At 33.8% G+C, this 20,776-nt stretch overlaps 1 protein-coding gene and 2 long non-coding RNA genes across 3 annotated transcripts in view; 1 reads left to right on the forward strand and 2 right to left on the reverse strand.

Annotated features, from left to right (window-relative positions):
- Positions 1 to 20,776, reverse strand: part of Obsc (Obscurin) — an 81,686-nt gene that overhangs the window by 45,031 nt on the left and 15,879 nt on the right. Inside the window, exons 4-6 of the mRNA XM_090102396.1 lie at positions 7,603 to 7,728; positions 4,485 to 4,655; positions 3,939 to 4,104 (exon numbers count right to left, since the gene is read on the reverse strand). Coding sequence (XP_089958522.1) covers positions 3,939 to 4,104; positions 4,485 to 4,655; positions 7,603 to 7,728 — 463 coding nt within the window. The remainder of the gene's footprint in view (positions 1 to 3,938; positions 4,105 to 4,484; positions 4,656 to 7,602; positions 7,729 to 20,776) is intronic.
- LOC149907399 (uncharacterized) overlaps positions 1 to 20,776 on the forward strand; it is a 64,535-nt gene that overhangs the window by 4,304 nt on the left and 39,455 nt on the right. The window lies entirely within an intron of this gene.
- Positions 9,652 to 11,123, reverse strand: LOC149907400 (uncharacterized). The gene is made up of 2 exons (XR_016456839.1): positions 10,901 to 11,123; positions 9,652 to 10,106 (listed from the first exon to the last, which is right to left on the reverse strand). It is a non-coding gene; the product is annotated as an uncharacterized LOC149907400 (long non-coding RNA).

Here is a 20,776-nt window from a genome sequence, read left to right on the forward strand (position 1 = left end):
ACATGTTCAGTATTTGAATCGGTGGTGTTTGAAATTGTAGCGGGGAAATATCTGATTTTTCAAAAGACTAACTTTGTTGAAACGTTGAAATATACGGAAAGTAATTTTAAGTTTGTTTGCATAATGTTACATGAAAATACTACAACGTTCATCCTCTTACGGGATACTGGTATTATATTTGTAGTATACTGAGCATAATATTGTAGTTTGAATAACTATTTGACTCATAAACGATAATTTAGTTTTTAAATCACAATCTATCGTCTAAATTTAAAACGTATCATGGGATTGATCAACCAACCTGCTCGCAATATTTATATTTAGGTCAATTATAAGAAACACTATGAAAAATTCATTCGTTCTACTTTTATCAATGTTTTGAAGGGAATTCATTAATCGCTAAATCGAATAGTAAAGCTTTGGAAATATACCGTAATCAAGTAGATGGTTCTGGAAAGATTTTCACCAAACGATTTCAATTTTTGAAATTATTTAATACCATTCCATAACTGACGATAATGTTAGAAAAAGTTAGTTACCATTCGTTCAAAACTAGAAAGAACTCTTATCTTCTGATTCTCTTCACGATCATTGCATCAAATTTTATGTTTATTTAATTTAGTTCCTTATTTGAATTCAAATTCATATTAAGTAATCAGACCTGTATAACTCTGTAGTAATTTTTAGATTCCTTTTTATGTTATACCAGATTTGGTGGCCAAACCTGAGCTCTTGTTGTACAAAATTGAAGCAACAGCGAGAATACAATGAAATTGATTTACCAATACCCTAATTCTGAAGTCATCATCAATCAATATCAATAATGAAGAATTCTGAAGAATAACTGAAACAGTAGATACAGGTCTAAATGTATATTTGTTGGAATTATTTTGGGGTTTGACTCAGGTGTAGACAGTGTTGCGTAGGATAATAATATTCGGTGACGCGCTAACACCAGTCATTCAGCATTAGCGGAATGTACGATTATACAGGAATTTATAGAATTGTTCTAGTTACTTTCTCTTGAGTGGGATCTCACGTGGGACCTACACCTACATACATACAATTTGTCTTATTTTTAGTATCCATAACTTTATTTTTATCCGCGAAAGTACCAACCTTAACTAATTTTTCACAGTGCTTTAAAAAGTGTATCAAATAAAAATGTGTAAATTAAGAGTAAAAAATAGATCAAAGTATGGTATGTTTGTCGAGGTATCTTTACTCAAAAAAGTCAGAAAGAAATCCGAGTCTTGATATTTGTGTTGAAATTAAGCCAGCTTAAATATTAACAGCTGCGGTTTCCAAACTAAAACTAAAATAATTCTGGAAAGGACCTAAAATAAGACAACTTATTGGAGATCTCTTTCATATCCACTGGACATTTATAAACAAGATAATATCACACCGTCTATCGCATGGCCAACGTCAGAAGAATTCAGTCAAATTAAAAGTTCAATGCCGTCACTATTTCTGCAGCGAATGTTGCATCATGATCAACTAATCTGCCATTTGTGCTACCATAAATATGTAAACACGACCCAATGTCATCAATTTTAAGCTTTACAGATTTACAGAACATATTCTCCCTTTTTTTGGTTTTAAAAATTTTCCAAATCTTTTCTTGTCGACTTTTGATGGAATTTTGTAAGAACATTGATATGTTGTTTGTCATAATTGATCTTATCAATGTAATATGCCCAATTATACATCTATATTTTTCTAGTGACTACACCTATTGCTGTAAATCTAATAGATACAAACATCAAAATTATTTCATCTCAAGCAAATTTCTGTAACGATAATTGATCAATTGCGCAGGAAATAGCCCACAAGTGTATGCGCAATATAAATACGCGTAATTACTCATAGATCTTTGAGCGGGAACTAAAATGTATGAGCTTTTACCATAAATTTAGTTTTTTTTTTCGTTTATAGGTACACACCTGCCTAAGTAGTTAAGTACCCATCTGTTTTACATGGTGTAGGTACATAGCTTAAGATTTATTTGGTTAAATTGTTAAAATACCAGCTTGCAGAAACAAAGACGCAATGAGACTGATATTGATAAAAAAATGTATAAATTCTATCAAAATATGTCAAGTCAATTTAACTACCCTGTTTTATAAAACTGTATCTTCTTCTGTAGCCTAGCACGCAAATCATCAAACAAATGAGACAAGAAAAGGCGTCAAATAGCTGAGTAGCAAATGCCAAAGCAAGAACGCGGATATAGTACGCAAACATGAGTTTGATTGACGTGATGTGAGTCGAGACAGCTTCTAACCTAACACCTTCGACCGATATTTTGTGACGAGCTGGAGGTTTAAAATTATTTTCAGTTACAACTTTTATTTGGGTGTCCTTATTTTCATACGAACATTATTAATCTTTTTAATTGATTTTTCAAATCCAGGTACCTAAGTAGATAATAAGTAATTCTTAAAAAAGTGTTTGTTTTCCTTTGTCCTAAATCGAATGGATAATCCATACTAATATTATAAATGCGAAAGTAACTCTGTCTGTCTGTCTGTCTGTTACTCAATCACGCCTTAACTACTGAACCAATTTGCATGAAATTTGGTATAGAGATATTTTGATACCCGAGAAAGGACATAGGCTACTTTTTATTCCGGGAAAATGACGCAATCCCGGAAATCCCACCGGAACGGGAACTATGTGGGTTTTTCTTTGACTGCGCGGGCGAAGCCGCGGGTGGAAGCCTAGTTCGATATATTTTGAAAAGTTAAAGGTTTAATTTCTAAAGTTTAACAACATTGCATTGATTAACTTTAGGAAATTAACTGAACAGAAGTAAATGCTGTTTCGAATTCTTTAAGAAAATTTCAGTATTCTGAATACTGTATTCCTGAAAACGCCGGTCGCAGCTTTATTAATACCTAGTTTTGATCCAAAACCTAGGTCAAGCAGACTGTGACTAATTAAAAATCATATATAAGCGGTAAACATGATAAACCAGTGTCCCCGATATGAAGGGAGTGACGGATCGACGAGAACTATTCTAGTCGTTGGCGGTCTGCCGATGCGAGGCGCCGACTGGCTATGTGAAATGCTTTGGGTTTTAAAGTTTATAGGAAAATTTATGAAAGATTGGCTTCACTACATAGTATAAAACAAAGTCGCTTTCTCTGTCCCTATGTCCCTTTGTATGCTTAAATCTTTAAAACTACGCAACGGATTTTGATAGAGTGATTCAAGAGGAAGGTTTTAGTATATAATTTATTACGTTTTAAACAAAGCGGGCGAAGCCGCGGGCGGTAAGCTAGTAAGCAAATATAAGGTTATTTGCTAATATTGGTCCTTCACGTATAGGTGATAAAAGCTTCTGTCTGACGCAGAAGAATTGATTAGGTGCCGTAAAGAGCTGCTTATCTAAGCTTAATTGCGTAATTTATCTTAATTATGCTTTATTCACTTCCATATGTATATGCAAAATTTACAAACTATAGATTTTTCCGGAATCACAGTAAATGACTCTTCATTAGCTTTAATTTTTTAAGATCTTACAATAAATAGAAGTATGTGTGTAGCGCCATCTAGTACAAAGCTGTAAAAATCTTTTAATATAACGCCATCTGTTGTACAGATGATTACATTTATATCTGCGCCATCTGTTATTTAAAACCGCAACGAAAATAAAATAAATGTATTAGTTTCTTGTTTCGCCGCTAGATGGCATTGATTAGTGAAAAGCCCAGTGTCTTCTCTATGGTTAGTTAAATTATTATTACCGTTATGTGATTATTATGATGGTTTTATTTATATTGATGTTCGTCAAAATCAGTATTCTGTAATTAAAATCGATTTTGATCCACTTTTATTATACACGGACAGATTTAAATAAAACTTTGTACACTTCTCAAGGATCGGTGATAGTTTATTTTATTAGTTGTTCACAGATATACAAAAAAACTGACCTGAAAGTACTTCTTAACAACCGGATGTAAGCTCAGTAACTTCTGTGCTTTCGGCTCGTCCCGGCAATACGCCACGTGCTTGTCGAACTCCCGCTCCATGCGGAGGAGGGCCCTGCCCAGCATACGAGGCTCTCCTGCGTAGTACTTTATGCCTTCTAGCAGGGTCCTGTGGAAAATGGTTTTGTAATCTGGCTTTAGAATTTAGACAATGGATATAACGTAGAGATAAAGGAGTATAGCTTTAGCTGTAGGTGCAGCTCTTCTTCTTAATATTAGAGAGAAAGGAAATTTTACTTTGCATTTGGGACTTGACATAAAATAAGGAAAATTGTAGGATAAATTTCTAAAAAAATGAAAAAACGTAGTGATGTTGAATGCTTATGTCAATAATTCATAGCAAAAATTATAAATACGGAAATAGCTCTGACTGACTTAGACTGATTTTCACAAGACAATTAGAATATTGATTTATTTGGGCAACACCTGTTATAAGAAATATTAGAAAATAATAAAAATGTAACATGTCCATTTAATTCAACCACTCACGTATTATGAAACTCGCAAATTTGCTTAAAGTTCGCGAAGAGGAACTCTCGACAGTCGAACACAGCTTTGGGCGTGGTTGCCTTGTCCATCGGCCGCATGTACTGGCTGACCACTTGCTGCATGTCTCTGCCGAACTCTTCTTCAGTCTCGATTAATTCGCGGACCACGGCTCTGGAAGAAGTATATTTTATTGATCTTCTAATGTATAAATTTTAGGTCATCGAAATTTTTATCTATATGGAATAAGAAATGTCTTTGTCAATTTGTTTTGTGCACAGGCACTTCTGGACGACCACCCACAAGATGGACAGACGACCTGGTCCGAGTGGCAGGGAGCCGCTGGATGCAGGCCGCCGGTGACCGGTCGTGGTGGAAAACCCTGAGGGAGGCCTTTGTCCAGCAGTGGACGTCCCACGGCTGAAACGAACGAACAGGCACTTCTTAACCGCTAGTTTTGAAAACAGATCAATCGACCTAATTAATGACCACTAATGTAACACACACATGTCGAACATTGGATATCTAAATTTAAAGACACACGCCCAGCAATATATTTCTATCGAACTTTGGATATCTATATCTCAGGATTACATACTTCATCTATGACTGGTGACTATGACAATACCACCCTAATATAATCGCAAATTCAGTACATCTTACATGTAATTAGCAGCAAATTTGTCACGTATAATGCATCATGTAAATCAACTTATCCAAGCACTTGATATATAGCCGTCTCTGGCACTCGCTGAGCGGGTAACGAGACAGGCCCTGAGTAATTGAGTACCAACTTGATGCATAGTTGCCGTGAATCGTATTTTGGCACTGAAGGTTTTTGGAAGTGAGCGGGGAATGCACTTTTGTGGATTTATTTTGAGATATAAAAATAAATGTTTGAGGAGTGTTTTGCGTTGAGATAATTTGGTTCGAGCGTTCTGCGTTGATATAATTGGGTTCCCTGTTGGATATATTGGAAAAACGTGTTTGCTGATATTTCCTCATTCTCTTTTCAAATGTTAATCAGAAAATACTTTTGACGAAGGACATTTTTTACAGCGTTTTTGCGGATACGTCACAGTTCGCCTTTCCAGATAAAAATAATCAATCATTACTTCATTCAATTCCGGTACAATTTGCTATGCTATTAACCAAATTGCAATTTATCAAATTACATATTTATCCATAAATGACATGCCAAAGATCTGAGTTGTTAAACCATCATGTTAGCCAACGTACTCGCCATCTACGTATGTAAACTGAAATTTATGATCAATATTTTCGGTAGTAGGTATTACATTATGAGTACAATATACTGTAATGATTCAGAGCGTGAGTCAGGCGGACTTTTATTGTTTGTTTTTTTTTCAGTGGCTTGATGACAGTAATGTCTTTGTTTGAAGGATGTTAATTTTTCCCTGTATTGAGTTTCTTTGATGGACATATATTGCTTTTGAAGTGTTACGTGAGGAATAAACACTTACGCAGGAAGAAAGTACTTATGTATTTACAGAGGTTCTCCTGGATTTTTTAGTCTGAAGCTATTAAGATATAATCTACAAAGGAAACACTACATGTATCTGTTATCCAAATCTGTTATGGCATACGAGTGGATCGACGACATCATAAATATTCGTTATGTTAAGTGCTGGAACTTATACATTCAGACTATATTTATTGGCAGGTCATCTATTTGCACTTAATTTTGGCACCATTCACACTTCTAAATCGATTAAAAATTATTTTATATTATGCAACAGACTGAAATGAATTAACATTTGGGCAGCTGCAGATTTATTTAAATCAGAGAAAGAAAACTAAAGAAAATAATTATAAGTAGGAAATTCTGTCCTTAAATGAACTTTCAGGTGTTTTTATCGTGGTAGTGGTAGTAAAAGGAAAAACAATTCTTATTTAACTCGTATCGTGTGATGTTTTTTAATCCGTGTTTTTTCCAAGAATCCTCATTCAAGTCCCACATAACCAGAATCAGGTCTACATCTAAATGTGTCTTTAAATTCGCGACAAATTAAGGACATGAAGATAAACACATCATCAGGCAATACGTTACTGTCGACATGTGCCCCACTTCCGAAGTGATCATCTGGAAACCAATTACGATCGAAAAAGGGGGTAATGCGTTTATTGCACGGAATATGTCAAATACGTTTTAGCGGAATGTTAATCAGATGTTTTTTTAAGTACATATTTGATGTTTCTTTACGTATTTTTTCTTGTTGGAATACCTGTACATTTGTATTACCTCACCGTTATTCCTTGTACTCATATACGAATCTTATATATTATCAAATATGGTCATACCGTCTAGGTTTGAAAGACAAATAATTTAATTTGTTTTAGTTTTGTTTTTTAAGATTCTATCCCGTTCGCTTTTGGCCCTTGGATTACTATCTCGCGTTATAGTCTTATAGTGAATCACGAAACACCAATAAATGTAAGTAAACATAAATCTAAGGCGACATATGTTTTATTTTATTTTATTTTTTTATTTTATTTTAAAATAAAATAAAATAAAATAAAATATGTTAGCAATAACACTAATATTTGTCACATTAACATATGAATTGTGTCTGTTGGTGCTCAGAGAGACATGCTACAATGTAGCGGTAATATTATTATGTAATGAAAACCAAAATATCGTTGTCAGATCGAATTATCCTTAAAGAAATGATATGTGTTTAAATAGCAATAGTAATTTGTACCTATGTATTAAGAGTTCTGAAGGTCGCTCCCAACATTCAATATATTTGGAAAATTTTGGAGTGCATCAGGTAATAGGTACTCGCTCGAAAAGGCAGAAAAATAAAGATAGAAAAGAGAATAATTTTCTAGTTCGGAACACAAAACAGACACACATTATCTACTACCTAACGAAACATTTTCTTACTAACTACATTACTTATTTTATACGTTACTAAAACCTATAGAAAGTCCTCAAAATGGTCCACATATCAGTTAGTAAACATACAACATTTTAGATAGCAATACGTTAACAAAACGTCTTCAATCATCGAACCACAAACAAGTTACCATGTCCTTAAATAAAACGACACCAAAATAACACATATTAGTAACTACTTAAACAAACAAACAAACTCACTGTCGCCTAGCAGCGAGCGCGGTGGCGTCCCTCTCGGGGCGCTCGCGCAGCACGTGCGCGGGCACGAAGCCCTGCCGCGTGCGCAGCTGCTCCTCCTGCACGTCGTCCACCACGCGCACCAGCCATCTGGAGATGGTGTCCAGTTTATTCATTTTGATTTTTCAATCCTCGGTTAAAACTTATTCGTCGAATAATGTATAAAACTACCATTTTAAAAACGTATTCTAACTGCCCGTATTTCACAGTTTACGTGACATTTTAGTATTATAGTGTAATACTTTATTGGACGGATAAGTTTTATCCAAGCATTGAAAAATCGGCACCGTGGTGTTAAATTTAGTACATCGGTTTATTAATTCAACTAGACTTTCCTTTGAATCGTCATCATATAGGTATAGACTTTTTAAAAGCGCTTTGAATTGTCATTATACAAAGGAATAAGATTAGGCAATTTACGTCCTTTCAAAAGGTTTCAAAAGGTAGGCATTTTACAGGAATATCGGCAATGAATTCTAAATTTTCTCTTATCAAAGCATATCACTTGTATACCTAGGATTATTATATCTTATCCTATCCTACTTATATTTGTTTCTATATATAATATCATTGCTTATATTATAATCCTACTAAAATAATAAATGTGAACAAACATGGGCAAAGCCGCGGGTGTAAAGCTAGTGTATAATAATTATTAATTATAATACAAAAGACAACGTGGACGTTTTGCATCTTCCACATTATGGGAGAGTGGATGTTACATATGATATTGTCTCCATTATGTGATCCAGGCAATTTATTTAGATACACAATTACAGAAAAAATACATATGTATTTCGTTTCCACTTTGAAAATCACCGAAGTATTATTTTCTGAATTGAAATTTAAAATAAGTACGCAAATTAATGTAAAACACCAATGTTGATATTTCGATTACTTCTGACTGGTTTTCAAACTCCTCAAATTAACGATCAAAAACCTTAAATGTTTATATAAATAATATGATATTTATAACGAATCCGCGAATAGCCTCCGGTGTTGCGCCTCTCTCGTCGCCCGTAACATCAACACATCATACTTGAACGTTTGCGTAACCGATTGCAAGAGATATTAATACTTTGAAAGTATTCATATTTCGTACAGGCCGTATTTCATCTTTATTAGAAAACTATTCTGAGACAGTATTGGAAATGAATCTCGCCATCATTTACGTAGTACCAACTTTTTAACTACGCAAAGTATTTTGTGTGGATTAGGATTTATTAATTTATGAATGTCAAGCTGTTGATGTGAAGCAACAAAAGCTGTTATGCAAATTTTATTCGATGCGTCTTTTAACAAAACAGCGATCAAAATTCCATATGATCCCTGTTCGGATCCTATAGTTGTACAAAAAGCCAAAACAATGTAATGGTCAATGCCGATAAAGTAAAATAAATAAATAAAATCATCTTTATTTGGTATATAAAGTTTCAGAGAAATGGACGGATAAACCGACAAAGATTACTGTGGGTAATATTTTTTAACACATAGGTTAATGTATTTTATTTCAATTTTCCACTCGGCTTACAACCTGCCAACCAGTTAATAATAGGTCTTTTTAGTTTTGTTTCATCTTTTTACAAATACTTAGCTAGATTTATGTTTAGTACTAGACTGACGAGCGGACATCGACCCTTGCCTGTGACGTCACAACGACATGTTTAGACATGTGCTATTTCGTTTTTAACCAAGTTTTGAAAAAAGGGTATCAAATCGTCACGCAGATATATGATATTTGAATCCATGTCATTATAAATACTCAAGTCGAAGTCCTCGAAGATCTTGCTATCTCGGAGGACTTAGGAAGATAAACAAAATTTAATAGTTGCTGAACATGTTTTTAAAGATCATGGTAAAGGCAGTAAAGAAGTGGGACCACCTTCCCCAGTATCATAATTGTCCGTATTTAAGCAAAAAGGAACCACCCAGCAAAAACGCACTTCTGAGATATCAAAGGATTTACAAAAACATTTGCAGCTCTGTTAGATGAAGTAACATTAAAATTTATTTTATTTAAATTCATTGATAAATTACTTATTTAAGTATGTGTATATAAATTTGCTCTGAATATTCTTAAACTTTCTAGATAATTAAGAAAATGTGCATGTGGTTCCTTTTAACATTTATCAATTGATAGGTTTTCTCTTATACAAAAAGGAACCACATCCCAGGGATTTCATGATATAAATGAAACTATGTATTTATAATATCGTAATTAAAGCTTTAATTAATAAAATACATAAAATAATACTTATATAGGACGTTTATTCGACGTTATCATCAAATTGTATTTCGAAATCCACCGTGTCTAGTCCATCTATGTGGTCTTCTATTGCATCATCACTAATGAGACCGTTATAAAAACTGTGCATCTTGTGGAATGAGATGTAATATGGACTGAATATCGCTAGAAGGCGAAGAAAGCTTCTCCAGAGGCAGCGACGTATAAGGTTCTTCGTTATCTTCTGTAATAAAAAGAAAAAAGCTTTAAATCAAAATAATAAAGCCGCGTGGCTTTTATACGTAGGTAGGTATATGGCGACAGCAAAATATTATTAGTTCTTATAAAGCCGTGTCCCTACTAGACGACTAAGTATGTTGTATGTACATGCGCCATGTACAAAAAACTGGCTAAGTGCGAGTCGGACTCGCGCAACGAAGAGTTCCGTACCATTATCTATAAAAACGCCAAAAAAATCACGGCTTATTGTATGGGAGCTTCTTAAATATTTATTAAGCTATTGCATAGCTTCTATCGCGGGCCTTGAGCGCGGGGACCGAATCGAGAAATTCCGTTACGAAAAAACCTCACTCCGACGGGCTCGGAGGTGTGGCTTGAAGGCATGCTATGCAATAACTTTACCGCGGCAGTCCCCGAGTGCCACACGTCTTTTTTTATTCTGTTTTTTAGTATTTGTTGTTACAGCGGCATCAGAAATACATCTAAACGTATTTTACCAAAATAGTAGGTAGGTACCTAGATCATCGACAGTTATTTTTAAAACAGGGTTTAGACTTTAGTAGTTTCATCTCACAATGACAGATGAATCGTAACAAAATGACTCTTAATTCGACTCGCCTTCGTGAACAACGACATTGTCGTTAAAATACGTGAATCCACAGAGGATTCCTCTTGTACTTACTTAATGAACTATCTTCTTAAAATCACACCACAATCGGGAATGAATCAAAAGTGGATAAAGCGTACCTGCATCTCAGATTCAATAAGTACTTAAATGCATTAAATAAAACTACTTACCCGTTGTATCTTCATTATTATCTTCGGTGTTCGTCTCCAATGCTTTTCTTACCCATTGCTTGCTTATTTATTTATTACTAAACATTTTCACATTTAATTTTAAAGGTAATTAACAAAAACAATAGAACTTACTTCGCGGAGGAAAAAAACACCGTCGCGTATTCGAACTACTTCGCTGAATGTCACCTATATTGACAGATGTTCGACGTTTTACTTAAAAAATCGGAGTTTTGCACCTAAGTAATGAAATACGTTGTTTAAAGATGAGAAGCATTGTAACAAGTCAAGGCATTTGGTTCCATATAGCGATGATGGTTTTCAGAATGTTTTACAATATTTATTTATGCATAATAGAACCGAATGCTTGTGGTTTTATTTTGCAATAAAAAATTACAATTAAATTATGTATTTATTTTACGCATAACCATACCACAGAAACTTGGTTCCATTTTGTGTATTAAAAATAATTGTTATTAATAGAAATATGTGTAATGTATAATGGTACCAAGTAGGTGTGGATCTGTTTTGTATAAAATGACATGATAGTTATATCGTTTATTTGTTTGAACAAAGCAGTCCCGTGGTGCTGTGGTTCGGTTTTGCTTAATATGGTATTATTCGTTGTTGCTGGTGGTTCCTTTCTGCTTTTAGTATACCTTGTTTCCAACGTAAAAATCAGGTGGTTCTTGTTTGTATAAGAATTTAGACCACTTTTGGATGAGTATTCTTCAATAAAAGCAAAAAATGAAATTTGTCGAGTGGTTCCATTTTGCATAAATACGGACAATTAAAGCAGTATTATTTCCAGTATGGAAAAATTACAGCATAGTTACCCTCCAGATGTTAAGTGGTCTACCCGAATCAATAGCAAAACTATATGTCTATACTTGTCTATATCACAGGTACTTTGCCGATAAAAATTAAACTATTTTAAGAATACGCAAAATAAAATCGTATACCTGTTAAATATTGCACACGGAGCAAGAACGCGAATCATTGGTACGAAAATATAATCGTGTGGATTGGAAATATCATTCACCTTTACATCTGACTCATGGAAATATTAGATTTTCCATGCGTTAGTTTGAGATGGAAGTACTTATATTTTTTAAACGATCTGCTAGAGAGGTTTTAAGAATTGCTTTCTGAATTTAGTTACAGTTATACAAATCCATACTAATATTATAAATGCGAAAGTAACTCTGTCTGTCTGTCTGTTACTCAATCACGCCCTAAGTACTGAACCAATTTGCATGAAATTTGGTATAGAGATATTTTGATACCCGAGAAAGGACATAGGCTACTTTTTATACCGGGAAATAGGATAGGTTTTATCCCGGAAATCCCACGGGAACGGGAACTATGCGGGTTTTTCTTTGACTGCGCGGGCGAAGCTGCGGGTGGAAAGCTAGTAATCAATAAAAATAGGTTTAATAATATTTTAAATAGAATTGTACCTGTTGATTTATTTATGGCTTTATGAAACTTTTCAATGTTCTTGATCACTTGTCTTACCAGCTTCGCTTGCGTGTATACATGCGACAATGCTTTCTAATACCATATTATATTTGTTACGAAAAATCTCATAGATTTCGTCTACACTACAATTCATCCCAGCCTATCGCATTTTTACTACTTTATCATCAAATTTAACATAATATTTCTTACGATTACAAACACATAGGCCCTTGAGGATTTCTGATCTTAGTATAGATTTAAAAACATATTTATCTACTACTTGCCGATAGTGTAGAAATATCTATTACTTTCGATTTTCTAAATCTCAAATAGAGCGAGTCGTATTTGGAGGACAGCTCATAAAAGCTGTCTAGACGTGTCTACACAATGAGTGCTTGTCTTATGTGATATTTCCTGGTAACTACACTACTTTCTAAGTATTTCTATTTTCTATTTATATAATTTACACATTTTACTAAAAAGAAAAAGAAATCATTTTTCCACATTGCTCTAGGCAACGCCGCGTCGCAATTTGAGAACGCAATTAAATTCATTTTTTTTAAGTTTTCTAGTACTTTCTAGAAGGTTCTTACGGAATGAAAAAAATAATAAATTTCACAGAACTTTGGAAGATTTCAAGAAATATATATTTGCTATTTAAACTATTCAAATGGATAAAAATTATTATCTGTTTGATTAACTTCGTCGTCCTTAAATTATGAGGGTAGTTCGAAAATTCATGTTTGCTGTTATTGTCACACGATTCTACGGTAAGTAAATTTTATACGTTTGTTTATTATTATTCATGAGTATTATAATCTGTATAAAACAATATAAAATGTATTTAGTGATAAAGGATAAAACAAAAATTATTAACCCTCTATAACTCAATAACATGTTTTTTATTTTTTTAGTTGTTTTTGGGTAATTAAACCAAAATAAAAATACACGTGTTTCATAGTTTTTATTTATTGTAATTATTTTCCGAAAAAAATTGAAAAATAGGGAGCGTTGCCTAGGGGCAACACTGAGTTGTAATCTTAAAAACTATACATATAAAAGGAAGTTATGAGAGATGGAAGTTCCTGAAGCAGTTCTTGGTTTTGGTATAGCATAGAGCAACCCCGCATTTTTCGCATGTATTGTGAGTAAATCCAGTACACTTTGGAAACTTGCACCTAATTTTTTTGTCAGACCATTGGGGCCAGTGCCCAATCTGGTCTTGCCGTACTGCCATAGGAGGTGCATGCTGTGCAGGTCCTTTATGTTTTTTGGCTTGTATCTCGTTTTCCAGCGAACGGCGTCTAGCTGCCTAATATCCATTTCTGTCACACGAAAAGTGCTATTAGGATCATTCTGAACTTGGTAAAGATTGGTCTCTTCTGATATCATCTTGATAAGCTCTTGTGGAAAGAGGTAAAAGAAAAACTGGATAGGGGTTTCTAGTTCTAAAAGTTCAGTGCCTAAGTTCATGTTACCCTTGTATCTAAGCTGCTCAGAATTTACCTGTAGGCTCTTCTTCTTCCAGCGTAAATTCAATTTAGTAGGTTTCGTTGCAGTTTTATTTGATTGATTGCTTTGAGCTGATGAAGGAAGAGGACCGTGTGATGCAGTTTCAGCGCTTGGGGGTGATGGAACTGAGCTTTCGTGGTTACTTTCTAAGGTTTCTATTATAGAATCAACGTCGATATCTAAGGTGGAAGTATTGTCTTCAAAAGTTTCTAATTCGGGGGAAAAATCTGGGTCGGCGAGGCTGTCATCGTCGAAATCCAAACCGTCCTCACTGTCATCATCATCCTGCAGCATCGAGGTAATATCCTCTTCTAAAAGGACTCGATGAGGACGCTTACGAGCTGCCCTGAAACATGATATCGAGTGATCATGATATAATCTATACACACACAAAATAATACCCCTATCCGTCAATGTAGCTTACGGGCAACAAACACAAATTCAAAAAAAAGATCAATATAATGAAAATAAATGTTATTGATAACGTCAAATATTAAATATTCAAACACTTACCTGTTCATGTTATTGAAAATAAAGCCTTAAAACTCGAAATAACTATATTTAAATAATTTTCAATTCGGAGCACGCGCGCACTTGTTCAAACCACTAACGACTTTGTAAAAAAACTTCAATTGGTGACAAGTAACGCCATCTAGTGATTAGTTTTTAGATTTGTTCGTTACTTCTGTTAGTAGACTACAGTATACAGTGCGATGTATTGTCAGAAAACGAATTGTATGGATGTAGTGATAGATCGGACGATTTGTTGCTTACAGTCTACATCATGATATAGAGGGTTAAAGGAATATTGTTTGGCCCTAAGCAACTACTAGTACCTACGTGTAAAATAACTGTCAAAGTTTGCGGGTTAAGGTAGAACTCCCGCGTCAGCCAGCATAGTATTTGTATTATCTTTGTCAGCCAGTAAAAACGGAAAATCACAAGGAAATAGTGCGCAAAAATAAAAATGTGAGTAACACATTACTCAGTGAAATTTCCCAATATTATAATGAAGAAATAAATCGTTCAAGTGCGAATTCAAGACGAATTTATCGTTTAACCTACAACTGTCGGCTGTCAACGGATTTTCATTGCACGTGACGGTAATGCAGAGGATGTTGACCTTAACCTATATTTTTTTAACTTCGAATTTCATATTTTGACATTTAATTATTAAAACATGTTATATTTTTGAAAGAAAATTAAAAATTTCATTTAAAAATAAATAGTTGGTGGATGAATTGAAGAACGGAATAAAACTTCGTTCAATGTAGCATTATTGTTGTTTTCTTTAATCAAATAAAACAATTAGAGACCACATAAACAAAATTAGCCTAAAACTAATAAACATACAGTACAGTTACAGTTTTGACCAAAGTATCTTACATACTTAAATCAGACTATTTTACTCCTTTCCAAAGTTCTAATTCATCTTAACTGTGTCTTAACGTCAGGTAGTAACATTAAAACCGTACACACTCAGATATTAATTATTATTATATGACAAAACTCGCACTAAGAGCAGTGGTGGCTCAGTGGTGAGACCTCGGACTTCGAATCGATAAGTCCGGGGTTCGAGACCGGGCGAGCGCGCAGGAAATAAATTGATTTTTCAATTTATCTGCGCATGTTGTAACATCACCACTGCTCGAACGGTGAAGGAAAACATCGTGAGGAAACCGACATGTCGAAGAATCAAAAGTTCGACGATATGTGTCATCCGCCAACCCGCACTTGGCCAGCGTGGTGGATTATGGCCTGTACCCTCATAGGAGGCCCGTGTCCCAGCAGTGGGAACATATATGGGCTGATGATGATGATGATGATGATGACAAAACTCGACAAGGCCATAAAACAAGCCCCATAAAATCAATAACCATTTGGCAATAGAACAATCGAAAAAAATCGAGAAAAATCTATGACAAGTTCATCGACCCCGCCACGCCAATTAACTTTACCATCGAAGCGTACGACACGAAATTACGAGAATATTAACACGTTTACGTTTCATTTAAAAGCTATTTAAAGTGTGCTCAATCAAGGGCAAGCTATACGAACCGTACGAAATATATTAGCTATGTAAATAGACCGTAAATCGTTTGAAAGAAAACAAGGGAGTAATCACATACAAATATTGTATAAAATGCTTCTAAGATTTTTGTGAAGCGGTTCATATTAAAACAGTGCATTATAATTTAACACTTTCTTTTTTTATTGAATAATGATTTTTAAGGATGTTTGATTATGTAACTATCTGAATCCTAAATTAACAGTGTTGTAAAACTGTAAAAAGGAGCTGTAAATTTGAAAAGCGTCTTATTTGAGCTTTGAGCTTTCCTTGTTTTATACCTAAAGTTGCGAAAAAAGTCGTACCTACTACATCGTTAGCTTTCCAGTAAGATTATAGAGATATTAATAATAATAATAAATAAATCGTTTATTTTCCTCAAAAACTTATAACTACATTAACAAAAGTACAACTACAAGTAAACATAAACCAAGAGGACTGGTGTCTGCGATAGGCCGTAGCCTGTAGTGCAGATCGCCAGGCACTCCCCAATTCGAACCGCTTCAATTTTGCGAAGTACATCGATTAGAGGATTTACATATTAATATTCATTACCTAATCAGAAATTTATTTTTCTTTTCTTGTCTAAAAGTACTGACTATCTACTAGTATTTTAATTTACAATTATTATGATATTTGTATAGTGTTCCCTCCGTGAATTGCGAATTACGATTAATACCAATATGCTAAGTAAGTTTAGGTTTCATAAACATAAACAATCAGTTGGTTAAAATAACATTCCCCTAGTATATAATATTATTACTATGATATTATTGCAAAACAAAATGTATAATTTAAAAGATATAAGCGTGATGTGAGCTTCCGTTCCAGTTCCACACTTGGAGTTCATGGCACAGGGTTAAACTCGACCAACGTCGTAAAAACTTTATACAGTGTGTGATGAAATTCTATATGTATGAAATAGTTACAAAGATTTGGTGTATCTGTAGAATAAATTTTGTATTTGTAAATGAAATTGGTATGTCTATACTAATATTATAAAGAGGAAAGGTTTGTATGTATGTATGTATGTATGGTTTTCACGCATAAACTACTGGACCGATTTTGATGAATTTTGGCACAGACAATCTTTAGACCCTGAAAAAGAACATAGGCTACCGTTTATTGCGAAATATGTACCACGGCGAAGCCATTAATGTCTAAATTATCATAAGCGCAGATATCCAATATTGTAAATGGTATGTAAAGAAAATATATGAATATAAAATTAGCAAATAAAAGCAGTAAAAAAAGATTGAGGAAAAGAACAAAAGAAAACACAAACAGGTGTTTTACATTAGATGAAAAAGACAATAGAATTGTGTTCTGAATTTTTAAAAAGTAGTCCGGTATAAAATTTCCAATCTATTTAGGTCTTAACGTAGGTAGATGGAAAACAAGCTTGTTTTCTAGATAATTCAATTTAAGTTCACATGTGTTTCAATAAAAATAATTTGAGAGAAAATACTTTGTACGATGTACAAATTACAATGACCCCGAAATATAAAATATATTAATTATTTTTTTGTGTCTAAAGCTCAATATCTTATATATAAAATTCTCGTGTCACAACGTTAGTCTGCATACTCCTCCGAAACGGGTGGACCGATTCTCATGAAATTTTCTGTGCATATCGGGTAAGTCTGAGAATCGGCCAACATCTATTTTTCATATGTACCACGGGCGAAGCCGGGGCGGACCGCTAGTCTTATCTTATATATAAAATTCTCGTGTCACAATGTTAGTCTGCATACTCCTCCGAAACGGGTGGACCGATTCTCATGAAATTTTCTGTGCATATCGGGTAAGTCTGAGAATCGGCCAACATCTATTTTTCATATGTACCACGGGCGAAGCCGGGGCGGACCGCTAGTATATTTATAATAATCATATCATAGTGAACACTGAACAGTGAAAAGCCACCAAAATTTAATTCTATAATAATGAAAACTATTCGAAAACTTACATTAGACTATACTATATATTGTTACTTTCTACGACGATTTGGCACATAGGTATTACTCAGACCAACATTAATAAATCATTTTATAAGACCCTATTTCTTCATAAAACAAATAAATATGTCACAATGTTTTTGTTTCATTTAATAAATCTACTCTATCCCTATATATTTAATATATTTTACTGTAAAAAAAATCACTTGTAGATTTTTCTGGCGCCAGGCTCAGGTTTTTACAACCATCTCAACATTTACGATTGCAGCGTGTTTTCATTAAAATTGTAAAATACGAGATACATTTCAATTCAATTTATTTTAATTTAAACAGTGTGTATAAATCTTATGTACATTGACACCCCACTTAGTGGTAAAAAGATGTAGCAATTGTTTTATAATGCAAGAAATTTTAAAAATATTGGTTAATCTGTTAAAATAACTAGATCATCAAAAATGTTAATATATTTGTAATGGCACAAGTCTACATTCTTTTCAAATATAATGTGATTTTTAATATTTTGGTAATTTTAAAGTCCATAGAGTCCAAACAAACCATCCTATTCTGATGTAATTCAAATTTATACCCATTTATTGCAACAAGTCTTTGGACGTGGTAAAATAATTGTTACAACTTTTTCCTTAAAAATTAAAAAGTAACTACCACACAGTAGATTCATGGTCTTAATTTATATATGTGACTCTACAATCGCAAGTTGATATAACACCAACAAACAACATATTAATAATCCCCGGACAAAACTATGTCTCCTGTCAGGAACAAGACTCAAACACACAAACTATTAGAGCTATTTCCATCACAAAGAAATCGCAACAAAATCAAAATTAGCTCAACAAATATGAATTAGGAAGCGTCGACACGGAAAGACAAGGCATCTGGAAATGGGACACAAACTGTACACCTATTTGTATAGGTGAGTGTTATTTAAAGCTCACGTAAACTCGAATCGTACTAATATTATAAATGCGAAAGTTTGTGAGGATAGATGTCTGTCACTCTTTACACGAAAAAAAATGTTGTGTGGTTTTATGAAACCACGGTAAAAGTGAAACTGTTCGAACGGTTCCGAACACTGCTTTGTGTAGCGCATGTCGCGTGACGGTCGGCTGCCGAGTAGGGCCCGTAGTTAAAAAACGATAACGAAGTTAGAAAAGGAAAAATGTATGGGATTGACATTAGATAGACCACGTGATCTAACGCGGCGTATGTCAATCCCATACATTTTTGCCTTTTCTAACTTCGTTATCGTTTTTTAATTGTTACTTTGTCTAAGGCCCCAGGTATACCTACTCGGCAGCCGCGATACACGCGACATGCGCTACACAGACCAAACAGTTTGAGACGATGTAATTAAAGTTTCACTTTAAAAACTCCTTTCACGTAAAACTACTATACATACACACAAGAGCTACAGAAATATTTGGTAATGCCCCCGTGTGATACCGCGCGGCATAACTAGTATAATATAGTTATTACCAGCGGATTCGTCCGCGTGGTTAAATTAAATTCACACTGGAAATCCATACATTCCTAAACGTCTTCGAACTCCGCCGCAGTTGTACAGCCGCCATGATGGAACGCCTCAGAACGAGGTAACGCCGCATGAGTCATGTATTTTCGTGCGTGCAGCTGGCTCTATCGAATTATAAGACGTTGTCACGTCAAAAACAATCCTATTTTCTTACCTAACGAGGATAGATGTGCCTTTTTTACTAGGTTACTTTGAGTTTACAAGTGCAAGTTTTAACAACGATTAACAGAGAAACAGTAACGATTATATTATGGTACAGAACATTTTTATTATGCTTGAAGAAACACAACTTACAATTTTTCATTTATCAGGTGAGCAATATTAGTAGGTCATTGACCCGGGGAGAAATTGATTAAACACCGTCATATTTACAGGGAAAATAATCACAAACATTTGTATTGCTATGTCCCAGTTTTGACATCAAAGAATTATTTACATTTATTATATCGCGTAAAAAAGTTATAAAATCTTTATTTCGTAGAGATTATAGATAAATCCAGATTATTTTTGAACGTAAATAAAGATTTATTTTTAAGATAAAGAGACCGGAATAATTTGTGATCTATTTTCTGTTTTTGAGGTAAATGTTTTCAAATAAAAATATGTTGCGATTTGATTATTTCTGAGAAATTCATTAGCACACAAACTACCAATTCCTTAAAAGGTGTGACATAAAAATAATATATTTACGGAAACTGAAGGTAATTTAATATTTATAAAATTATGTTTCAAAAACTCTATGTTTATAGCAATTCCTCTGAAATATAACTCGTCAATAACCTCGAAACCTATACCAATCTAATTATAATAATTGCTTCACAAAACCATTACCCATTTTGCACAGTCGGTTAAAAATATAACCGCCATAACAATAAATTAGATTTAGAACGGCAATATAACGAATGACTGCAAAGAAATATAACAGACGTCGCTTAATTTTATTCCTCTGTGATATATTTCTGTTTCTACGAATCTAACAATGCTCATTTTATTAATTTGAGAACAGATTATATTTGACTTCGGCTATTTTAATTAAGCTTTTGATTAAGAGGATTAGATTAGGCCGTTTATAATACTTTTTTTAAATCGTTTTAAGATTGTGTTTTGTTTTTTATTTGCATTGCTATGATCTGAGTGGATGATTTATTTGAGGAAGATTTTTGGTGATTTGTCGCGATACAGATAGAGTACCTAATGAGATATTAGTACTATCGAGTAGGAATAATTATTGACTTTAATTGTAATATTATTCTAACGCACACGATTGTGGCTATTATAAAAAAATCTAATTATTGTATAAAAGGGGGAAGATAGCACATAATAATAGCCCA

Source organism: Colias eurytheme, chromosome 6 (assembly GCF_061535395.1).
Source record: "Colias eurytheme isolate Ceu_HAF_F1 chromosome 6, ilColEury1 Martin Lab GWU primary, whole genome shotgun sequence".
NCBI classification, from domain to species: Eukaryota; Metazoa; Arthropoda; class Insecta; order Lepidoptera; family Pieridae; genus Colias; species Colias eurytheme.